At 47.7% G+C, this 24070-nt stretch overlaps 1 protein-coding gene across 7 annotated transcripts in view; it reads left to right on the top strand.

Annotated features, from left to right (window-relative positions):
- The window catches only part of ZNF76 (zinc finger protein 76), a 31728-nt gene extending 8009 nt beyond the window's left edge, over nt 1–23719 (top strand). For 2 of the 7 annotated variants that reach the window (XM_046641414.1, XM_046641415.1), the window contains exons 2-14: nt 9782–9950; nt 13968–14048; nt 14163–14240; nt 15462–15661; nt 17671–17787; nt 18130–18205; nt 18803–18928; nt 19055–19234; nt 20054–20287; nt 20382–20545; nt 21238–21402; nt 22173–22286; nt 22850–23719. In XM_046641414.1, coding sequence (XP_046497370.1) covers nt 9878–9950; nt 13968–14048; nt 14163–14240; nt 15462–15661; nt 17671–17787; nt 18130–18205; nt 18803–18928; nt 19055–19234; nt 20054–20287; nt 20382–20545; nt 21238–21402; nt 22173–22286; nt 22850–22954 — 1713 coding nt within the window. In that variant the 5' untranslated portion in view covers nt 9782–9877 and the 3' untranslated portion in view covers nt 22955–23719. Of the gene's footprint in view, nt 1–240; nt 326–8987; nt 9319–9781; nt 9951–13967; nt 14049–14162; nt 14241–15461; nt 15662–17670; nt 17788–18129; nt 18206–18802; nt 18929–19054; nt 19235–20053; nt 20288–20381; nt 20546–21237; nt 21416–22172; nt 22287–22849 lie in introns of those variants that run through there. The other 5 variants (XM_046641416.1, XM_046641417.1, XM_046641418.1 and 2 more) reach the window with 5 other exon arrangements.
- Nucleotides 23720–24070: the final 351 nt, after the last annotated feature.

The raw sequence follows: 24070 nt of genomic DNA, 5'->3' as shown, positions 1-24070 counted from the left end.
CCACAGGCTTCCACCCCGGTTAGTAATTTCTTGACTGTCTTTCCACAGATTTTTTTATGCCAATGGCAGCATACAAAAGGCACTGTTTTATACCTTGCCATTTTTGTTTAATATAGTTTGGAGATCTTCCCATCTCAGTATGTAAGGATTTTCATCATTTATTTATGTCTACATAGTATGGAAGTTCTGTATTGGTAGATATTTATGCTATTTCTAATTTTTTGCTATTATTACGTACAGGGATGCCATGAATAACCTTGGACTGTGCCGTTTTTACACATGTACATCTGCCTGTAGACTAGACATGAAATTGCTGGGTTGGCTGGTATGTACATTTGTAATTTTGATTGATGCTGCCAAATTGCCTTACATAGAGCTTGCACCAATGTTTATTCCCACCAACAACGTAAGACTGTGCCTCTTTCCCCACAACCTCACGCACAATGCTTTGAGTTAAGAATATATGGATTATTTAAAGATCAATGTAGGATACTGAATCATGGGGCCCCACCATGACACTGTATTCCACAAGACACACAAAGCACAATACAGCCCAGTTTGAAGAATATCGCATTTAACAATATATCCAAAAGACATAACTGGACCTCTGGTGGTTAGAAGACAGGAAGGAAAATCCTGGGGGAAGAAGTTCCCTGCCTCAGCACTTAGACTGGCGTGAATGAGAGGAGGGATAGATGTCTTTCTTCGTGGGACCCAGGAGGGATGAGGTGCAGGTAGTAGTAGGAAGGCTGCAGGAGGATAAAAGAACACCGTGAGCGGGAGGAGCCAGCAACCAGGCAAACAGGTTTGGTGCCCACTGGAGAGCTACCTCTCAGCTTCATGCTGGTGTCTTTTCATTTTGGCAACTTTATTTTTTTAAACGTTGTACCCCTTCCTTTTAGCACAACTGTTCACGTTCAGTTCTTTTTGGCTTCTTCTGCCCGCATCTCACTTGGAGTTTAGATTTCTGTCAGTTGGAACTAGATGGGTGTTCAACCTTATGTCTTTTTTCATTTAGTGTTAATTTGTTAACCCTCCTCCGTTAATCCAAATGTTCTTGTCTTAAGACGTTTAAACAAGCATCCTGTGCTATAGCTCTTGTATTCTGTACGTTCTTTTTGTGGGATGAGTTATGAAGATGAGGTTATTAGATCTCAGATCCTGAACCTTTCCCTGTGGTGTTAGACATTGATGGATTGTTCTCCGGAGAGCTTGGAGCAACCTCTAGTACTGGTCAGCAGTGCATGATGTGCCTCCCCCATGGTCTTGCCAACGTCAATAGTTGCATTTTTTATTTTTTTTATTGACAGACTTTATTTGTTAGAGAAGTTGTAGGTTTACAGAAAAAAATTGGACAGTACAATACAGAGAATTCCTGTATATTCTCCCCCTCAACTCAGTTCCCAGTTTCTCCTGTTATTAACATCTTGCATTGGTGTGGTATATTTGCTACAATTGACAAATCAATATTGATGTATTATTAGTAACTAAAGTCCATAGTTTACATTAGGGTTGACTCTTGGTGTTGTACATTCTGTGAGTTTTGACAAATGCAAAATGTCAGGTATCCACCATTACAGTATCATACAGAATAGCCTCTTTCACTGCCCTAAAAATGCCCTGTGCTCCACCTGTTCGTTCTTCTTCCCCTCCCCTTTCACCCTTAGCAACCACTGATATTTTTACTGTCTCTATAGTTTTGCCTTTTCCAGAATGTCATATAGTTGGAATTATACTGTATGTAGCCTCTTCAGATTAGCTTCTTTCACTTGGCAAAATGCATTTAAGGTTCCTCTGTGTCTTTTCATAACTTAGTAGCTGATTTCTTCTTATCGCTGAATAATATTCCATTGTATGGATGTGCCACAGTTTGTTTATTGAAGGACGTCTTGGTTGCTTCCAGTTTTTGGCAATTATGAATAAAGCTGCTATAAACATCCCCTGTGCAGGTTTTTCTGTGGACTTAAGTTTTCAACACATTTGGATAAAGACCTATGAGTAGGGTTGCTGGATCATATGGTAAGAATATGTTTAGCTTTGTAAGAAACTGCCAAACTGTCTTCCAAAGTACCATTTTGCTGTACCATGTTGCATTCCCACCAGCAATGAATGTTCCTCCACATCCTTGCCAGCTTTTGGTGGTGTCAGCGTTTTGGATTTTGGCTATTCTAATAGGCGTATGGTGGTATCTCATTGTCCGTTGGATGTTAATAATTTTACTTTGATTTTTGGTAATTCAATAAGCATAATATCATCATTCTTTCTTGTTCTTTAGCTACTAATGAGAGTGAACCTTTTTTTGTGTTGTTTTTTACTGTTAGTGTTTTTTGCTTGTGTGAATTCATATTGTAACCTTATTTGTCCAGTGGGAATTTGGTATTGTTCTTGGAGATTTTATGTGTCTGCATGTGGTTTTTTTCCAACCAATTTTTTTATTGTTGTAAATTCACGTGACAAAATTTACCATTATAACCGTTTTTAAGTGTACAGTTCAGTTTCATGTGTTTTTAATATCATGTCTTATGTTTTATTTCTTTGATATTTTCGTCTAATGTTGATTTTTTTAAAACCAATTCTTCTTTTGATTTGATTTTCTTTTGCTTCCAAAGTCCAAACTACCTTCTCTTCCTAGTTGAGATCTGGATATTGTTCCAGTTTGTATCAGCTGATGAAATAAATTATACCTTTTTCTCCCAGGGTGATGTTTTAAATAACATAATGTTTCGGAATAACTGTGAAGAGCTAGTCCCTCCTGATGCTGATGGAATGTTTTGTTTTCAAATAGCCCTTCTCAAGCCAGCAGTGACCCCAAGCTGAATTCCAGAAACAATTCAGATGTGACTTCGTCATATCTGTACTGATTTGCTTGTCGGTGTAAAGCATATCCTTAGGATAAACCTTTCAAAAAGCCTTTTTTCTGGACTTTTCTTTTCACAGACTAAAGGTGGGTTTGAAACTCAGCCATGATTGCTATGCTGGGTGTTTACACACTAAGTTGTTAGAATTCACTAAAATGTATGGCTGAAAATTAGATTTTTAAGTTATCTGTTTTAGTTTAAATGAATTCTGTTCTTCAGTTAAAGCAGTTTGCATTTTCATTGCCTTTTTGGCATTGAAAATAATCCACTTTTCCTAATTACTCACTTTCCTGTGACTAATTCAAATCTATAAAATTGTAGTAGCCAAATAGGAACCATACTAAAAAACTGATTTGGGCTTTTAACATCAGTGTGCCTTTTGCAAGGAGATGTTTAGCTGATGTTTTAAATGTGTGTTATGTTAATGTAAGTTTCTGTTGTTAATTTCCTGTTTTCTCTTCAGTGTTTGAAAACCCACAGAACTAAGCCTGTTTCGCTAGGGTTTTTGTTTTTGCATTGAAGTCTTTTTCTGTAATAACAAATACTGCATCATTTTACTACAGCTCTCCCGAGTCTGGTTCTAATTTTTTTGCCACTTGACTCCCTCAGCCTTTGTCCCTCCCAGCCTAATGTGACTTTGTCCTCTCTGAGAAGTTTTCTGTATTTCCAAATGAGGGATTTTCTGAGAGAAAAGTGTCTTTTTTTTTCCAGTCAAAGTTGGACCTTCTTCTCTTTCCAGGCAAATTTTTTGGTTTTTGTGAGTGGTTTTTTTTTTTTGGTTTCTAAATGCAGTTGCCCTCTCGGCTGGCTGAGGCAGAGTACAGAAAGCCTTGTTCAAACGTCCAGGGAGTTCTGGTTGGCAGAAAGTGATGGAATAGCGAACAGGTGCCCGCAGTTAAGGCAAGGGCCAGCTTCCGTGTGGATCAGATTAGTTCCGAACCGTGGCAAAGTGGAGAAGCACAAATACATGGCTACTCTTTAGTTTCCCATCTTTCATATCCCTTATTTTTCTGCTTTGAGGAGGCAATTTAAGTACATCTTGTTTCACAGAGAGACCTAAAGATCCAAAGTATCTGGAAAGTTTTTCGAAATGTTCTCTCTACCCAATAATTATAATTTATGTTTTTACATTAGGAAACACATTTATATATTATGAAGCCATAGGGCTATTTCCTGCATCAGAACCAACAGCAGGTTAAATTCATTTAAAAATGCAACCAACAAGCTGCACCTGCTGCTAGTTCTGGGAGAGTCAGGAGTGCTCCCTTTTCTTCCCTGCCTTTTGTTATGGCTCATATCTCATATCCCCCCTAGTGTGTCTGTGCCCCATACCCGACTCAGGTCACTGGGGAGCTGGGAAAGCTTAGACCCTCCAAGGAGAAAACAGCAGCTGCCTCTGCTCCCCCTCTGCTCTTTCTCAGAGGGTCACAGGGGTTATGAATCTGAAATGTCAAGTGCAGGCAGGCACTGCTCAGACACAGCCATCCTGAGGCAGTGGCAAGCCTCTTTTTGGCTCTGCCAGTGTCACTGTTGTTAGTTTAGTACCAGCACGGGAGGATTCAGAAATTTAACGAAAGGAAGGGGGAAGAGGCAATCAGGCACATGTACATGTCTGGCAGCCATGAGGCACCTTCTCACCAGCCGCAGTCAGGTTCTGTTGGAAGGCACTGTCAGAGATAGGGAGAAGTTAGAGAGCAAGAGTGGACTGTTTTAAAGGTTTATATTATGAGGCTTAAGGAGGAAAATTGAATATTTAGCCTGGATGTGAGAACACATAAAGGAGTGGAGATTTGTTTTCTTTGAGTCTAAGAAGCATTTATTTTAGGAAATGCAGCTACCAGCTATTCCCTCTTTCCATTGTCATCAGGTCAGGAAGGTCTGGGTTTAAGTTGCAGTGGGTGACATGAAGTTAAACAACCAATATTCAAGTGTTTTGAGTGTTAGCAGTGTCACAATGGATTAGCAGAAGGAGGAAATGCCCCAGATATTGAGAGGTATGGACTCTTGGGCCGGCCAGCCTGGCTTTGAATCCTGGCATCAGCACTTACCAGCTGTGGGAGCTTGGACAAATTACTCCACCTCTAAGCCTCAGTCGCCTCATGTGTAAAATGGGGTTAATGTACCTACTTCCTCACAGGGTTATTTTTAGTATTAAAAGACTTAATATTTAGGCCAGCCTAGTGGCCCAGTCGTTAAGTTTGGTGCACTCTGCTTCAGTGGCCCAGGTTTGGTTCCCAGGCGCAGACCTACACCATTCATCAGGGGAAAGCTGTGGCAGTGACCCACATACAAAATAGAGGAAGATTGGCACAGATCTTAGCTCAGGGCAAATCCTCCTCAAGCAAAAAGAGGAAGATTGGTGACAGATGTTAGCTCAGGGCAAATCTTCCTCAGCAAAAGAAAAAGAGTTAATATAGGTAAAGTGCTTTGAAGAGTGGCTGGCATGTATTAATGGCTATATATGTGATAATTACCATGAGCAATGGAAAGGATTTGAGAGTCATCTCTGGGGCACAGCTTCATTTTACAGATTAGGCACAGTTACAGGAGGTAGAACCAAGACTAGAAGACATTTCTGCACTTCTAGTCCAGGACTGTTGCCATTACTCTTGGCTGTTTTAGAAATACCCATTGCTTCAAAAGCATTTCCCTTTAAGTTCCTCTATTATCCCCTCCTCCTCAGACCCAGTATTTCTAGAGTGCTTCTGCCAGCACTTTGATAAATTCTGAAGTATGTGACCTCAAGTAATCCTTACAGCATCCTGTGAGGAAGGTGCCACTATTATCCCCATTTTTTGGAAGTGGCATCTGAGGCTCAGAGAGGTTCAGTTACTTGCCCAAGGATACACAGCTTCAAAGAGGTAGAGCCTAGATTAGAACCTAGGCTGTCTGACTCCAGAGCCTGTGTTCTTAACTGTGCTACGGATTTTCCTCACTAAGTCCTGATAGAGTACATACGAGCTAAATTAAACCAGCCATTGCTGCAGCAGCCACGGGGCCCAGGCATAAAGATTTGAGGCCATTTTGTACTCCCTTTTCAACCTACAGTTGGCTTTGTTTTCAGACCTGGGTGTCTCATGTGTGTCCTTATTTCTGACTCAGTGCTGTTACACAAAAACAGGTTACCAAAAGAATTTCACTTCCTGATTGAGAGAATGAAAGTCGTTGCTCATGGAGCAGACCAAGAGAGGCCAGGACCAGAGCTTTTGTGCAATAGGGATAATGCAGGGTTATCAGGGCCCTGGGCAAGGTTGGGGTCACTGCCGGGATCCTATAAGACCAGAGAAGAGGGGTCAGATGTCAGAATTCCCACCCAGACCAGTGGTTCTTTACCTTTAGTACCTGTAAGACACTGATGGCAGTCTAGGACTCCCCCTCTTCAGAAAAATGAACAAGCTCACACACCAAAAATAGTTTCAGGTGGCTTCAGGGTTCATAACCCCAGGTAAAAACCTCTGTACTAGGCAGCGTAGTAGAGTCCTTCAGAGCACACTCTGGAGTCAGATGTCTGGGTTCAAATCCTCCTCTCCCTTTTATTAACTGTGCAACCTTGAGTGAGTTACTTAATGTCTTGGGCTTCAATTCTCTCAACAGTAAAATGAGGATAATAATAGTGTTTAATTACAGGATCGCTGTGAGGATTAAATGAGTTCCTATGTGTAAAATGCCTCCTACATGGTTAGCTCTACAGTAGTGTTCACTGTTAGTGTTAGTGGTGTTGCTGTCCCCAGAGCTTAGCCCATTCAGTAAATGTTTATGGACAGATGAGTGAATAATTCTAGTAGAGATGCCAAGTCTTGGGTAGAACATCCCAATCACTGTGTCACAAATGGGGTATAGTTCCACTCAGTCCTTGGAACTGCCAGAGTCCCAGCTGGTTGCTCCTGGCTTCAAGCAGCAGCACCCCCAGTGTGACATATAAATATCCTTCTCTCTAGGTGCCCTGACAAGAAAACAGTTTGGGTAACACTTATGGAAAGGTTCATCTAGCAGGTAGTGAGAATCAGGTAGGTAGTATAGATTCCAAGTCCAGGGGAATTCTGTGGATGGGTGACAAAGAGAGTCCAGAGAATCCTAACCACCAAGCAGAACAGAGACTTCTCAACTGTGGGCTCCCTGGCTCTAACAGGCTCCATGCCCTGGCAGATGCAGAGGACATCTATCAGCAGGACACTCCAGCGCTTTCCTCCTCACACTCGAGGACCCAGTGAGTCACTCCACAAGGATTTGTGGAGAGCCTACAGTGACCCAGAAACCAGACTGGAACCCAAAGTGTGTGTAGGCAACGATGTTAAAGAAGTGGTGATAAGTGCTGAAGTAGGTGATTCCCGGAGTGTGAGTGCTACAAGGAGGTGGTGCCCAGGGCTGCTGGGACTTATGGTGGGACCCCACCTTGCCTGCAAGGTGGATTCTAAGAGCAATAGGAAGCCATTGAAGGGCTGGCCAGGTTGTGTAGTGGTGAAGTTCACACACTCACTTCAGTGGCCCAGGGTGTGCAGGTTCAGATCCTGGGTACAGACCCACAAACCACTCATCAAGCCATGCTGTGGTGGCATCCCACATACAACACAGAGGAAGATTGGCACAGATGTTAGCAACAATCTTCCTCACCAGAAAGAAAAGTGGAAGCCATTGAAGAGTTTTAATCAAGGAAGTGGTAGGTTTAGGTTTGTACATTTTTTTTGTCACCCTGACTCAATATTACAAAATGAATAGGAAACAGGCAAGAGTTTGAGGACACACTTTAGGAGGCTCAGGAGAGGTGATACTCACCTGAAATAGGTACCTTGACTTCTTTAATTTTTAAATTTTTTTAATTGAGGTATAATTGGCATACAACATTAAATTAGTTTCAGTGCACAACATAATGATTCAGTATTTGAATAAATTGCGAAAGGATCACCAGAATAAATCTAGTTAACATCGCTGTCAAACGTAGTTACAGAATTTTTTTTCTTTGATGAGAACTTTTTTTTTTTCTTCTTTTTCTCCCCAAAGCCCTCCAGTACATAGTTGTGTATTCTAATTGTGAGTGCCTCTGGTTGTGGCGTGTGGGACGCCGCTTCAGCATGGCCTGATGAGCGGTGCCATGTCTGCACCCAGGATTCGAAACGGCAAAACCCTGTGCTGCCAAAGTGGAGCGCGCAAACTTCACCATGTAGCCACGGGGCCGGCCCCTGACGAGAACTTTTAAAATCGACTCTTTTAGCAGCTTTCAAATACGCAGTGCAGTATTATTAACTGTAGTCACCAGGCTGTGTGTTATAGCCCCAGGACTTACTTATTTTATAAGTGGAAGTTTGTACCTTTTGACTCCCTTTACCCATTTTGCCCACCCCTACCCCCGCCTCTGGCAACCACCAATCTGTTCTCTGTATCTATGAGCTTTTTTATTGTTGTTTGTAATTCCACATACGAGTGAAATCATGCAGTGTTTGTCTTTCTCTAATTTCGCTTAGCATAACGTCCTCAAGGTCCATCCATGTTGTCACAAGTGACAGGATTTCCTTCTTTTTTATGGCTGAATAATATTCCATTGTATATTTAATATATCACATCTTTATCCATTCATCCATTGGTGGACACTTAGATTGTTTCCATGTCTTAGCTGTTGTAAATAATGCTGTAGTGAACATGGGGGTGCGTATATCTTTTTGAGTTAGTGTTTTAATTTTCTTTGGATAAATACTCAGAAGTGGAATTGCTGGATCATATGGTAGTTCTATTTTTAATTTTTTAGGAACCTTCATATTGTTTTCCATAGCAGCTGCACTGTTTACATTTCCAACAATATATAAAGGTTCCCTTTTCTCCACATCCTCACCAACACTTGTTGTTTCTTTTTGATAACAACCATTCTAACAGGGTGAGCCGATATCTCATTGAGGTTTTGATTTGCATTTCCCTGATGATTAGGGATGTTGAGCACCTTTCCATGTACCTGTTGCCCATCTGTATGTCTTTGGGAAAATGTCTATTCAGATCCTCTGCCAGTTTTTTAATTGAGCTTTTTTTTTTTTTTTGGTATTGAGTTATATGAGTTCTTTGTATATTTTGGATATTACCCCTTATTAGATATATGACTTGCAAATATTTTCTCCCATTTAGTAGGTTGCCTTTCATTCTGTTGATGATTTTCTTTACTGTGCAGAAGCTTTTTAGTTTGATGTAGTCCCGTTTGTTAATTTTCCTTTTGGTGTCAAATCTAAAAATCATCGCCAAGACCAATGTGAAGAAGCTTACTGCCTGTGTTTCCTTCCAGGAGTTTTATGGTTTCAGGCCTTACATTCAAGTCTTTAATCCATTTTGAGTGAATTTTTGTGTATGGTGTAAGATAGTTACTTACTAGACTTTGAGGGAAAAGGAGACATCAAGGATGACCTCCCTGATTCTGCGTGGCTGGAGATGCCATTCCTGGGACAAGTCATACTGGAAGTGGAACCGTTGTTGTGGGGACGTTGTGAGTTGAGTTGGGGACTCATTTAATTTGTGATGCCTGTGGGAAGTTCACTGAGGATGGTCAACAGAGCCAGTAGATGGATGGATCTGAATGCAGGAGAGGTGTAGCAATGGGCAGAGGACCATTGCAGTGGGGTTGGCAGTGGGCAGAGAACCATTACAGTGGGGTTGGCTGCCTACCTTCAACAGGGCTCCCTTCTAAGGAGAGTGAGTTTAAAAGTGGGCTTTGATCGATGAAATCTGTACAACCAATTTGGCTAGCATGCTTGCTTCTCTTGTATGCTCAAACTTTAGAATTCTTAAATGTGTATGTTTTGAACTCTCTTCATAAAAACCAACATAGTTCTCTGCTTTGAAGAAATTCTCTTTTTCTTCTTGGCTGGCCTCATTCACTCTTTCCCTGTGTGTCCTTGCAGCAGGAGGAAGCTGCGCAATTCATGATGTGACACTGTCCATATTCTCAGATTTGTGACCCAGAAGGAGGTCTTCGACCTCAGCTGTGGCTCCCGGTGCTGGCCAGAAGCCAACTTCATGTCTGAGCGCACGAGCAGCAGTTTGCCATGGAGAGCTTGGGGCTGCAGACGGTGACCCTCAGTGATGGGACGACGGCCTACGTCCAGCAAGCTGTCAAAGGTGAGTATTTCCAGGGACCTCAGAATCTCACACTGTCCCCCAACCTCTGGAGAGGAATGTCCCCTTCCAAGAGTCTCACCACCACCCTGCCCTCCCCACTGCTTGCCACAACTTGCTTTGCATGAGAATCTCTGGAGGTGACTGATGAAAAAGGGAACTCTTTAAAATAAAATGCCATCTCAGCAGGCTAGAAAATCAGACTAGCCCAGCTGTAGGAGCCAAGCCCTCTGAAAGGCGGAATTCCTTACATGTGATGAGTAGTTGATAAATATTTCTGGAATGGGTGAACACAGTACTGGCTGTGGCCTCCTGCTTCTCGGATAGTCCCTTTCCAGTTTCTCAGTGCTTTCTAGAAGCAGTTCATTTTAATTCACGCAAGTTTAAGCACTCAAACTATCTATTGAGCATCTGCCATGTACAAGATACTCTTCTAGGTTCAGAGGGGGACACCGAAGCAAACATAGATCTCATGCCATAGGCCCCACTAGGGTTGCCAGAAATAAAAATACAGGGCACATGGTTAAATTTGAGTTGCAGACAACAAATAATTTTTTAGTGTAAGTATGTCCCAAATACTGCATGGGATAGACATGTATAAACATGAGATTAAATACTAAAAATAGGGGCCGGCCCCGTGGCTGAGTAGTTAAGTTCACACGCTCTGCTTCGGCGGCCCAGGGTTTCGCCGGTTTGGATCCTGGGCGCGGACATGGCACTGCTCATCAGGCCATGCTGAGGCAGCATCCCACATACTACAACTAGAGGGACCCACAACTAAAAATACACAACTCTGTACCGGGGGGCTTTGGAGAGAAAAAGGAAAAATAAAATCTTTTTTAAAAAAAATAGTAAAATAATAACAGTACTGAAAAAAAATTCATTGGGGGCTGGCCCGTGGCCAAGTGGTTAAGTTCTTGCGCTCTGCTGCATGCGGCCCAGTGTTTCATTGGTTTGAATCCTGGGCACAGACATGGCATTGCTCATCAGACCACGCTGAGGCAGCATCCCACATGTCACAACTAGAAGGACCCACAACGAAGAATATACAACTATGTACTGGGGGGCTTTGGGGAGAAAAAGGAAAAAAATAAAATCTTACAACTAGAAGGACCCACAACTAAGATATACAACTATGTACAGGTGGGGGGTGTGTTTTGGGGAGATAAAAGGAAAAAAAAATTCATTGGTTATCTGAAATTTAGATATACCTGAAATTCGGATTTTCAAGGACCTTAAGTTGGGTATGGAGTCAGAACAGAGTGTCATTGAAGGACAGGGCCTTCAGATCAGGGAGATTCACCATCATGACAGGCTCCTTTTTTCTTGCCAGCATTCTCAGGCATGCCAGATGGCGTGTGTGTCTTCCTTGGATAGCGCGAGGCCGACGCTGCCTCATTCCTCCTCTTTATTTTGCCTTTTCTGGGCTCTGTGAGTGCCACCTTCCTCATGACTGCTTTGTCATTGCAACATTGCCCTCCTTTCAACACATTATCAAAATGTATTTCAGTTCTCAAGTTTACCGATAAATTGTTTGTTGATTTCATCTTAAATTGTTATCTTCCTGATGATGACAAAGAGGCTCCTTAATCACATCAGTAAGTTCTTTCCATATGACAGCGTGTGGAGAGTGCCTTCTGGAAAGGTTTCTTGTCAAGAGCCGTCTATGACGTGTGGGTTTGGCTGGCTTCGTTTTCTTGAGAGTGGAACTTCCCTAGAATACTTTTAAAGACTGAAACCTTCTGTTTGCAGACCTCCCATCACAGGTCTTGCCCCTCTGCTGCAGTCTCAGGAGGATGGAGGGACTTAGGAACTGTAGATAGAGCTGTGTTTACCCCATGGACCCAGTTATTTCCCATGCCTCAGTCTTCTGCTGTGAATTAATGGTTGAATGAATGAGTAAAAAGCAAGTGGCCACACTTGGCCTGAGAAAGCCACACTCTTTTTTTATGTCTTTTCTTCTTATGTGTGGTTCTCTTTGCTTCCCCCCACCTCCCTGTTTATCTTTGTCTCATCACTCTTCCTGGCTCTTTTCTCTGCCTCCTCCACAGTGCTGCAGTGTGTGCTTGCGCACACACACTCACTCACAACAGACTTCACACTGCTGAGGGTAGAGCTGACCTTTGGGAACCAGAACTGCACTGGCCTGAAGGGCATCTCTCACTTTGGTGAGCTCCTCTGAAGCTGTTGATAAGGCATTTTTGTCTCTGTCAGCAGGCAGCTCTGTCTGGGCCCAGCTTAGCCAGCTGGAAGCCCTAAAATTTTATGAGACTTATTTATAATTAGGGTAAGCATAAAATGTGTTGTTCAAACCTGACACTTTTTGGAGTGGAAGGGTGCACTGGGACTGTTCCAGGCAAACAGGAACATATGGTCACCTCTCTAGAATGGGATATGAGGCCACGTCAGTCAGCTCTTCTCCCCACCTGCCTCTCCCACTGTAGTCTCTAGTTGTTAGAGGAAATTCTAGGTTGAAATTTTTTCTCAAATAACTCTTTTCAACATTTTGTTTCCTACCTTGAAGCAATGTACACTCTGCGAGCAGAAGGTCTGCTGATGCTCTCAGAACCTCAAGCACTCATGCCCTTGCCGGAACAGATAAAGTGTTAAAATGCAGGGCAGTCTGCCGCTTGCTGGGTGGGAGGGAGAAGATTGCGTCCCTCTTCATCTCAACTGCCTTTCTCTCCTACTTCATACCTTTGTCTCTACCTTACCTGCCTTCGGCTGGGATGTGGAACTGTTTGTTACTGACCCAAGAGGACTCAGTTTGAGAAGTCTTCTGAGGGGTAGACATCAGCAGAGAGGTGAGCCAGAAGTAGCTGCCTTGTCCTTTTCCCACATCATGAGAGCTCAAATTCCTAAACCTGAAACTTGTAAAGAAAGGAACAAACCCCTCGTCATTAGCTCTTCCATCTGTCTTTCCTCCTTCCGTTTCTCGTGTCCTTTCCCCTCTCAAACTCACTGGACTCAGGGAGAGGCCGATCTCATTCTAAAGTTAAGAGCCTTTTGCTTTTAGAAGTGCTTTCCAGTAAGGATCTGAGATAAATATGGAAGGGTAATATCTTAGGAGCTCTGGAGTCTTGTTAATTTTTATGCTGCTTATTGTGTTGCCTTAGGTGAATCAATCTTTTTACTAGAAAATTGGAGTGAAATGTCAGAGATCAATGAAGGAAACATTTCCCAACAGTGACAGTAGAACAAGACTTAGATGGACACATAATAGCATAGTAGTCACATTCATTTAGCTTCCTATTGCTTTACTTTCTGTTTCTCCTAAAGTGCAGATTGGGCTTATTATAATAGAAGCTAACCATGTTATTGAGGGCTGACCAGGTACCTGGCACTGTTTTGTATTCATTAACTCGTTTAACCCTCACAGCAACCCAATGAAGAAGACACAATTTTTAATCCTCATTTTAAGAAGAGGAAACTGAGGCACAGAGAAGTACATAAGCTGTCCAAGATCGCACAGCTAGTAAGAGGTAGAGCTGAAATTCAAACCCAGGAGGCCTGGACTGGTTCCAGAGCCCATTGCTTTCAACCACTAAACTGTACTACCTTGTCAGAGGATCTAGGTATTGCCATTACTGCCACAGTGGGAGACAAGGGAATGTATTTTGATTTAGTCACTTTGAGTCATATCTGAATTTTGACCCGTTGGGGCTTTTCCAGGTTTCAGGGCATTCTTTGTTCTCCATTTAGCTCATCTCAGCAACTTACTGTTAGTCTGAAAGTCCCCACTTTGCTGGGCATGGGTAGACTAATAAATGAACTCGCTCCTCCTATGAGTGACAGGAAGGGAATCTGTTGGGAGCTGTACAGTTCCTCATGGCAGGATGTCTTCAACCCCAGTAATTCTGAGGCCTAGGCCCAGGGATGTAAGGAGCAAGGTAACATGGAGAGTGTCACCTGTGCTTAGAGGTGCAGAGTGTGCCTCAAACAGGCCTCTGCTAAAAACAGGCAGGTGTCCCTCCACCCTCTTCTAGGCTGGCCCACTTCTCTCCATTTCTACTTCTACAGGGGAGAAGCTGCTTGAAGGGCAGGTGATCCAGCTCGAGGATGGGACTACGGCATACATTCACCAAGTGACGGTGCAGAAAGGTGAGGGCACACCAAGACACCCCTGCCTCATGGAGGGAGGCCAGGCAGCCCCCTGCAAGGGACCCCTCCCCAGCACCAAGCTCCAGAGAAAGACAGGCATTGCTCTCATTACAGAACCTCTTTCCTTTGAGGATGGACAGCCTGTGCAGCTGGAAGATGGCAGCATGGCCTACATACACCACACACCCAAAGGTGGGGTCACAGTCATCACAACTGGCAAGAAGGAAGGGAGGCAGAACTGGGAGAGGTTGGGGCATGGAGTTGCCTACCCCGGGAGTTGGGGCATAGACATGGGAGCTGTGGTCCTAGGCTCACGTGGATTAGCAGTGTCACCTACCTTCCCTGGTGCAGACCACAGGAGCAGCTGTTTCTGCCCCCAGGAGGCTGAGTCTTGGGGGTCAGTGGCATGAGCCTTGATGGCAGCTTTAGCTCCAGCACAGCCACAAAGTCTTAGGGCTTTAAATGGGACCCGAGGACATCATCCCAGACCAGGAGTAAAAACTTACTAACATTCAAGAATGAAACTTCTAAGGTACTGAGGAATAACAATTCATTCCTTCTATGAGTAGTTTCTTGAGTGACTACTGTGTGCCAGGCATTATGCTAGGTGTGGAGTGTACAAGAGAGACAAGACATAGTCTCTGCTCTGCTGGAGTCTAGTGAGAGAAACAGAAGTGAAATGAACCATCACTGATGAACTGATCTTCGCAAATGGAGATCAGGCTCAGGGAGGGCTGCTCTGAGGAAGTGACGCTTGAGCTGAGAGTTGAAAAGTGAAGTGGACTTAGCTAGGGGAAGAGGGATGGCAGGGAGGGCTCAGTACTCCAGACAGAAGGAACAGCATGTGTGGGCCCAGAGGTGAGGGAGGAAGAATGGCACATTCAAGGAACTGCCAGGAGCTAGAGTTCTTGGGGTGAGGGCAGAATGGGGAAGATGAAGCCAGAGAGAGGCAGGGGCCAGCGCGCTAGAACTCAAGTGTCAGGCTAAGGATTTTGGTCTCTATCCTGAGACCTATGAGAAGCTGTTGAACTGTTTAGGCCATCAGGTAACACGATCACATTGTGTCCTGCAAAGATTCCTCTGGGTGCTGTGCTGCCTGGAGAGAACTAGAGGGCGTGAGGGGCCACCAGTTAGGAGGTTCTTGTGGTCATCCTGGCCAAGATGATGACAGTCCCCTCAGGTCCTCAAGGAGCTTTTAAGTTCCCCATCACTGCTTCATAGGAGACCTTGTCTTTAGGAGAGGCAGCCCCAGAAGGAAAGCTAGACAGAGTGAATCACTGGGGTGGGGGGCCAGGAGAAACCCAATGCTGAAACCTGCCTTGGATTATGACCCTGTCGTTACCTTAAAGCTAGAGTCCCAGCCATATCTCTTGCCCTTGTGCGGCGTCTGGGCTAACCGCACATTCCCTATAGAGGGCTATGACCCCAACGCCCTGGAAGCCGTCCAGCTGGAAGACGGCTCCACTGCCTACATTCACCACCCTGTGGCTGTGCCGTCAGACAGCACCATCCTGGCCGTGCAGACAGAGGTGGGCTTGGAGGACCTAGCCGCAGAGGATGACGAGGGCTTCAGCACAGACACAGTGGTGGCCCTGGAGCAGTATGCCAGCAAGGTGAGCTTGCAGAGCCTGACGCTGCCCATCACTCTCTTGATTCTGCCAAAACAGCCACCTCTCTAGAGGACAAGGTCAGTCCTTTTTTGGGCATGGCCTTTGCCCCTCCACCCAAGCTCCCCCAACTGGTCTCTCACATATGATTGTCCACGGCGTGCATCACAGCCTGACCCGGGGCTGCCAACAGCTGTTTACGCTCACCCTTATTTATGCTGTCTCTGCAGAGGGAAGGCAGCTGTATGAAACAGTGACATCCTCATGGTGGGGATTTAGGCCTAGCTTCACTTTGACCATAGTAATAATCTTATGTGCTGTCTGAGAAAGTCCTTGCCAGTGACTTTTATTAGTTTTCCAGTCCACTGAGGTCAGATGTTCTTGTATTTATTTCTTCTCTGAGACTCCGTTAGTCATTTGAGAAAATAACCTCAGTAGGCAGTGACTAGGGCAGATGCAACAGAGCAGCTGGGATTCTTGGAACAAAAGGCTTGCACAGTAACTTGGCTGCAAAGGAAGAAGATCTCGACTCTCCAAACATCAGTCAATCCGAGCTCTCTGTGCTGGAGCCATGGTCCTGCCCACAGGGGAAACGGGGCCAGAGATCTATGAACTTTCCAGTCCAGGGTGCTCCGTCCCCAGGGTGAACTGCAGAGCCTCAGGGTGGATGTGGCAGGGCTTCCTGGAGCACTAGTGTTACCCAAAGATTGGGGGGAGATGTTTTATAATAAAACTAGTGTGGCTGTATCATCAAAGTGAAGCACAAAACTTGGCAGTGGGCAACTTGGGCCTATGCCCGCTCTCTGTGCCCTGAGGTGTATTTTAGAAGCCAAATTTGAGACTTTCTGCTGTTAAAAAAGGCAAGTGGGCTTTAAATCATGACCCGTGAGATCTGTGGTGGCTCTGCCTCTACTAGTCAGACCTCGGGTAAATCATGCCCCTCCCAGGCCTCAGCTCGTTCCTCTCTAGTACAATGAGATGGAGCACAGTGATTTCACAGGTCACTTCCAGCCCTGAAGTTCCTTGATTCCCTCAATTACCTCAAGAGCTAGTGAGGCATGGGAATGAAATCCGAATGCCTGAGTGGGTTAGCCCATGGAGCAGGCCTGGCCACCTTTGACCGCCCCCCTGCCATCCACCAGCTGCTTAAGTATTTAGGAAACTTTGTCAGCTGCTTGACCTCCCAACCTGGAGCTGACTAGACAGACCTTGCTATGAATTTGGCTTCACCCTTTGTCCCCTACTTGCCGTGACTTCCAGACATCTGTTTCAGGAGCTCCTGGGAAGGCCAAAGTGTCCTAGAAACAAAGACTAAGGGACAGTCCCAGCAGGATCCTGCCCAGGAAAGCAGGAGAGCAGTAAGGGCTCCCTGAAGCCAAAGGCTGGTATGAAACATGTGGCTCTAGCAGTGTTCACTGGAGAGATGAAAGGGAAGGACTTGTCAGCTGGTGCTGTGGTTAGAGCTGAGACTTCTGGTGGGGACCTGCAGGCTTCTGCAGTTTGCTGGTTGCGGCCACCTCACACTGGTGAACCTAGTGAGCTCATCCCACAGCAAGCCCCTTGTTAATGCCCTCTTTGAGCACAGGTTTCCCACAGGGAGGACGGGTTCTCCTCCCATCAGAGGATAGAGGGGTCCAGAGTTTCAGCCTCCTTGGTGTGTGTGGTCAAAAGGGAGGTTGCTGTCTCTCAGCCGAGCTCAAGTGTGACCATTCAGACCACCCACCTCCCCACCTTACCTAGCTGCCTACGAGAAACCCTTTCTTCCATAGCCATCATAAGAAGATTCTATCCTTAGAGATGGGTAGTGACTCCACATGCCAGCCCCGTTTCTTCTGCAGCATGCCCCAGTGTCTATTCCCTGTCTCTCTGGCTCTGTTACCCCAGGTTGCCCTTCTGCCCTAGCAGGTTTTACCCTGTTCGTTGCATCTTAAGCTGCCAGCTGGGCCCTGTGTCCCACCTCTTCCCTCCCTTTATTGAGGAGAATACGTATAGGAACCCCAAGATTTTTTCCTCAGGTTCTGCACGACAGCCAGGCTCCCCATAATGGCAAAGGGCAGCAAGTTGGGGACAGAGCATTCCGCTGTGGCTACAAGGGCTGCGGGCGTCTCTACACCACTGCTCATCACTTAAAGGTAAGGTTGCCGCAGACAGCTCTCAGCCTGGCCATCTTCCCCACCACACTGTGCTTCTACCTTCCCGCTTTGACTAGAACTGGTCCCTGCCCTCAAGTTGCTCATTACCTACTAGAAGGAAGGGATGAATGTACAGAAATGTCAGCACAGGAGGCCGGGACACATGAAGAGTGCGGGAGGGAAGAGAATCAGGGAAGGCTCTCTGGAGGAAGTAGGCCTCTCAGCTGAAGAGGAGGCAAAATAAAGGAGGTGGCCAATACTGATACTCTGGACCCTAAAGAGAACCCAAGAGCCCATTTATACCCTTGTCCCTCTGAATTACATGACTGCTTGTCCTCACAGGTACATGAAAGAGCTCATACTGGTGACCGTCCATACAGGTGTGATTTCCCCAGCTGCGGAAAGGCCTTTGCCACAGGTAACTTACCTGGATGGAGACCAAAAGAGGACTACTTCCAGTTGAGGACAGAGGATTCTAGACTAGCTTTGGGAACTCCCTCAGGGGAACCCAACATGAAGCTGCCTTCGCAGAGAAACTGCTGCCCAAGTGTGCTGACTTGCAGGGCGCTGTCTCTGGAGGAAACCCAGTTATGGAAGTGAGAGGCAGCATGGTCTGGGCCAGCAGCAGGAGCCTGGGGGGTTGGTAGAGAGGCCCGGCCTCTGTGTGACCTCTGACATGGACCAGCTGTGGGGCGTGTGATAGGCCATCGTGTCCCTGGGCCTCATTTTCCCTCTGAATCTAGGGCATGTAGCCACAGGTTCTCTAGCTTCCCTCTCACACTCATGTTTTGAATGGCACCAGCTGCCCGTGGAGAGGGAAGGAGAGCAGAGTAGGCTTTTCCAGCTCTTCTCTGTCCAGGCAGGGGTGGGATAGAGGCAGACACAGGCTTCTTGTGCAAAGGAGGTCTGGAGTCTCACGCCTTCAGGTGGAGAGCCTCTGAATTAGGAAGAGGAGCCAGAGGAGCAGGAGGCCCACTGAATGCTCCTCTCAGCCCTCCCTCCCGCGTGCGGACAGGTTATGGACTGAAGAGCCACGTGCGCACCCACACTGGTGAGAAGCCATACAAGTGCCCAGAGGAGCTGTGCAGCAAGGCCTTCAAGACCTCAGGAGACCTGCAGAAGCACGTCCGGACCCACACCGGTAGGCTGGGCCCTACCCTCCCATGCCCCCTTCAGACTCAGACCTGGAGTCTGGTGTTCTCCCTGCTCCTTGCTCCAGCGTGAGGCCCCTTCCTGAGGGAGCCCTCACACACCCCCATCTCCACAGGTGAACGCCCATTCCGGTGCCCCTTCGAGGGCTGCGGCCGCTCCTTCACCACATCTAATATCCGCAAGGTACATGTGCGCACCCACACGGGCGAGCGGCCCTACACCTGCCCCGAGCCCCACTGTGGCCGTGGCTTCACCAGCGCCACCAACTACAAGAATCACGTGCGCATTCACACAGGTGGGCCAGCTGGCATGTGAGGACCACCCCCTCTGAGGCCCCAGTCCCTTCTGCCATAGGCTTCTGACCTGAGACATGTTCTCGACTCCCAGCCCAGAGCCCTTCTCTGCTGGCCGTTCCAGGCTGGTCTGCGGGCGGGGCGAGGGGATTCTGTGGTTCTGCACGTATCCCCGAACCACTCTTTCACTTGCAGTGAGAGGTTCCTCTGTTCCATTAGGTCCAATCTGACGGGTATTGCCAGCCCTCTCAGCTCCCTGCCACCTCTCAGCACCCACCCTGATTCTGTCCCTCCAGCTGAGCTCCCGGAAAAAGGCCCGGGTCAGGCACGGTGGGGAAAAAGCAGAGTGAAATGTCACCTTCAGCTCCTCACCTCACCCGCTGTCCATATGACTCCTGTGTATCCTCACCCTCCCCAGTGTTACGTCCCTCGTCCAGCCTTCTGTGTCATCTCTCAGCCACGTGTCCCCCACTCTACCATCACACTGACATGTCAGTCATCCCTCTCTCTCTCCTGCCTCTTCTATTCACAACCCTCAACCTTACAAGCCCCCAGCACCCCCACCAGCCCCTTCACTAGCCCCAGACTTACCCTCATTTTTCTCTCCACCTTGTCTCTGGACTCAGTGGTCCCACACTCACGTCCCCTCTTGTGTTCCGCTGGCCATCTTCCCCATTTCTGTCCATTCAGAGTCCCAGGTCTCACTCCCTCTCCCTCCCTCTGGCTCTCCCTTCACCAACCCCCCCCCCCCCACCCCTGTCCCCTTAGTTTCCCCCTTGCCAGCCCCAGTTCCCACCCCCCTCACAGCCCAGTGTCCCCAGGGGAGAAGCCATACGTTTGCACGGTGCCAGGCTGCGGGAAGCGCTTCACCGAGTACTCGAGCCTGTATAAGCACCATGTGGTGCACACACACTGCAAGCCCTACACCTGCAGCACCTGCGGCAAGACCTACCGGCAGACCTCCACCCTGGCCATGCACAAGCGCAGTGCCCACGGCGAGCTGGAGGCCACGGAGGAGAGCGAGCAGGCCCTTTATGAGCAGCAGCAGCTCGAGGGTGAGGGGCGTGGGCAGGAGGTGAGAGTGGGGACAAGCCAGACCTCCCCATGGCCATCCAGTGGCAGGTGTCAGCCTGGGCTCTCCTCTCCCAGCCGCCTCTGCAGCCGAGGAGAGCCCGCCACCCAAACGACCCCGCATTGCTTACCTTTCGGAGGTGAAAGAAGAGGGTGATGACATCTCAGCCCAAGTGGCCATGGTGACAGAGGAAGATGGGGCCCCCCAGGTGGCTCTCATCACTCAGGATGGTGCCCAGCAGGTACAGGCCTTGGGGCTAGTGGTGGGGTGGGCCACTCTGGCTCTGGTACCATTTCCTACTCTCTCTAGGGAGCTCCAAAGTTCTGACAGCCTTACCTCTACCTAGCTTCTCTTTTTAGCCTTATGGATCTTGGAGAGCTGAGGCTGAGGGTGCCAAATCTTGTAACATAGCCCCTCCTCCTCCTCATGCTTCCAGCTCAGTCTCTGGGAGTTCTGGAGCACAGTTGGTAGTTTCCCTCTTTACTTGGAGGCCATCATCTGAATGAGACACTTGGATGTCCTTCTCAAGAGAGGCACATTGGTGTAGGGGCCAGAGCATGGTGTAGGGTCTGGAAGCCTGAGGTTTCTAGCCAGCAGTGTAACCTGACCCCTTTCAGCACCCTCACTGTCGACTGCACCTTGCCTTTTGGAGTTGACCTGAGAATGAAATTAGGTGGAGACCCTGAATTGCATGGAACAGAGCCCTGAGGCAAAGTGGTGGTAAATAGAAGTGATCAGCAGAATTCTGGTGTAGCCTCTCTTTGCAACCTAAGAATTGTTTTACTTGCTTGTCTCTGACCCCCTCCACATCTGTGACATGAAGCTAATCTAGTTTACCGATAAGCTAACCTTGTCTGGGAGAGCAGATGTCTGCCTAGTGGCTTTCAGACAACCTTCCACTGCACTCCCAGCTCATCTTCTTCCTGTCCACAGGTCAGCCTGTCCCCAGAAGATTTGCAGGCCCTGGGGAGTGCCATCAGTATGGTGACACAGCATGGCAGCACCACCCTCACCATCCCCAGTCATGACGATGACCTTGCCACATCTGGCACACATACAGTCACCATGGTCAGCGCTGATGGCACCCAGACGCAGCCCGTATGACCAGGCTGTTTGCTTGGGGTTTCTTGTTCTCTTGTCTTTCCTTTCTGTGGGGTGGGTGTTAAAGTGCAGGCTAAACCAGTCAAGCCTTCTTCTGAGGTCCCCCACAGAAAAGGGTCTTCCCCACAGCTCCTCTGGGCCATCAGCAACTCTCGTCTTGAAAAGCATTTCACTGGGGGTCAAGGGACAATTTCTAAATCTCAATCTACCCCTAATTTGCTTTGCTACCAAAGGCAAGTCACTTTTCCATGGACTTCAGTCCATTTTCATTTATTTATGTATTTTTTTTTAATATTTTATTTTTCCTTTTTCTCCCCAAAGCCCCCCCCAGTACATAGTTGTATATTCTTCGTTGTGGGTCCTTCTAGTTGTGGCATGTGGGACGCCCCCTCAGCGTGGCCTGACGAGCGATGCCATGTCCGCACCGGCAAAACCCTGGGCCGCCACAGCGGAGCGCGTGAACTTAACCACTTGGCCACCGGGCCGGCCCCATCAGTCCATTTTCAAATGAGAAGATTAAATTGTCTCCTGGGCCTTTTACAGCTCTGTCCTTATGATTCAAAATCCCTAAATTAAGTTCCATAAGTTAGAGAAAAACACAACCTCACTTAGCTCTGAGCCCCAAGCTAATTATCTGACCTATAATGGTTTTATCCATTCCCTTCTGGATTGTTCCCAGCCACCTTGCTTGGAGGAATTTCTGTTTGGATTGGGGGTAGGGAGAGCAATGTAGGTGGGTTGGGAAACCTTGTTCTTCTGTATTTCAGGTCACAATCATTACCTCCGGGGCTGTGGTGGCCGAGGACTCAAGTGTAGCATCCCTTCATCATCAACAGGTGGCGCTGTTGGCCACAGCCAACGGAACACACATTGCTGTGCAGGTGGGTAGAGGCCTGGGGGGATCCCACCACCAGAAAAGGGAACAAGGAGGGGAGGGGGATTAGATGGAGATCTGGAAGAGAAGGGCATTTGGCTCAAAAAGAGGTCATTTCAGAGGAAAAATCCCGTTCTGCCTACTTCCACACATCTGTCTCAGGCTCTTTCTTGACTGAGGCAGAGTGGTGAAGCCCCTTCCAGCCTTCAGAATAACTTCGATGGCAGTCTACCTGGTGGTCTAAGCCCTTCATGTCTTCATGTCTCCATTTCTTCATCAGGAAAATAAGGAGGCTTAGTAGATGATTACTAAGGTCCTCTCCAACGAGTCATTCCCTTCTGTGCGCAAGCCCATTCCTCTGACTCTGGACCATTCTGTGACTCCCTAGCCATGCCCAGCCTAATAGGATTCTTTATCAGTGAACTTCCTGTTTATTGGGACCCAACTAAGTGCTCAGCATGTGGCACTGGGTAGATGGAGGGCATTCAACAAAGTAGGCCACATACTACTACCGCTAGAATCTAGGAGGGAGGGTCTCACTCTCTCCTTCCTTCTTCATCCCCTTCACAGCTGGAGGAGCAGCAGACCTTAGAGGAGGCCATCAGCGTGGCCACTGCTGCCATGCAGCGGGGGGCCGTGACCCTGGAGACCACAGAGTCAGAGAGCGGCTGCTGAGCCCAAGAGAGCTGATTCCCACACCATGTTGGAGGAGGTGCTATGCCTCACCGGCATGCTTGCCTCCAAGAGCCCAGGCTGTGGCTGACGCATGGAAGGTGGCCACGTAGGTCTCCAGGGCGAGAAGGCAGGAGGAAAACAGCCTAACAGAAGGCAACAGAGGCCTTGCCCAAGAGGAGAGTTGGACATCTAGAATCAGGGGAGTGTGTCATGCTCAGGAGCTAAGGAGGACAAGCTTGATCACCAGGCTGCACTCGGGCGTCCTCCCTTCAGAATCAGCTGGACGCTCACTCTCCTCCCTCCAGGGAACACCCTTCCCGCCCTCAGTCCACTCCCCCTCTCAGGTGGCGACTGGGGCTGCTGTGAGGACTGGTCCTCCACTCTGATTGGTCACTGTCCATCAGGCGAGAGGCAGGCAGCTCTTCAGCCCAGAAGGGGCAGAGTAGGCCCAGCCCTGCCCCTCCCAGCAATAACCACCTCCCCAGAGGCCAGCTGAGATGCCTGGCCACTTGGCAGCAGGGACTTTCTGCCACTGCAGTCAGAATTGCTCAGGGGCTGGTCGCTGGAGGAAAGGTGCCCAGCACCCCTCCCCCCAGCTGCCCCGAAACCTCTCTGTGGCAGAGAGGCAAGGAGCAGCCTTGTACATACTGGGGATTGGGTTTAATTTGTTTTGTTTTTTAATTCCATTTTGATAATTTTTTTTCCTGCTCTGGGCGGTGGTGGCAAACGGGTGAATGAGTATTTAATAAAAGTTCCAAGTTTTCACCTGGGTCCCTGCCTCCCTCCTTTCAGCTTTGGGCCCTGATGGCAAGGCCAGTCCCTTCAGGTTCTTAGCCCTGGATCCCTGATGTAGACCCCACTGAGCCTCGGTGCTGGACTGCTGGGACTGCCCGGCCAGCAGCACAGGTGGGAGGAAGCCTGGGTGTAAGATAAGCCCTGGGGAGCTCCCAGTGGCTTTCTGCCCTCGGCTGAGCAGATGGGCTCCAGGGTCTCCAAGCAGGACCAGTGTGACCAGTGCTGCCAGGCTCTGGTTGGATCTCAGGCCTCAGGATGGTTGGGCTGGAGGAATCTGGTTTTTCCCACCTTACCTTGTGTCACGTAGTCAGAGCCCCTCCA

Source organism: Equus quagga, chromosome 15 (assembly GCF_021613505.1).
Source record: "Equus quagga isolate Etosha38 chromosome 15, UCLA_HA_Equagga_1.0, whole genome shotgun sequence".
Taxonomy (NCBI): Eukaryota; Metazoa; Chordata; class Mammalia; order Perissodactyla; family Equidae; genus Equus; species Equus quagga.
Note: the sequence above shows the minus strand (reverse complement) of the source record. Positions and strands in the feature narration are given on the sequence as shown.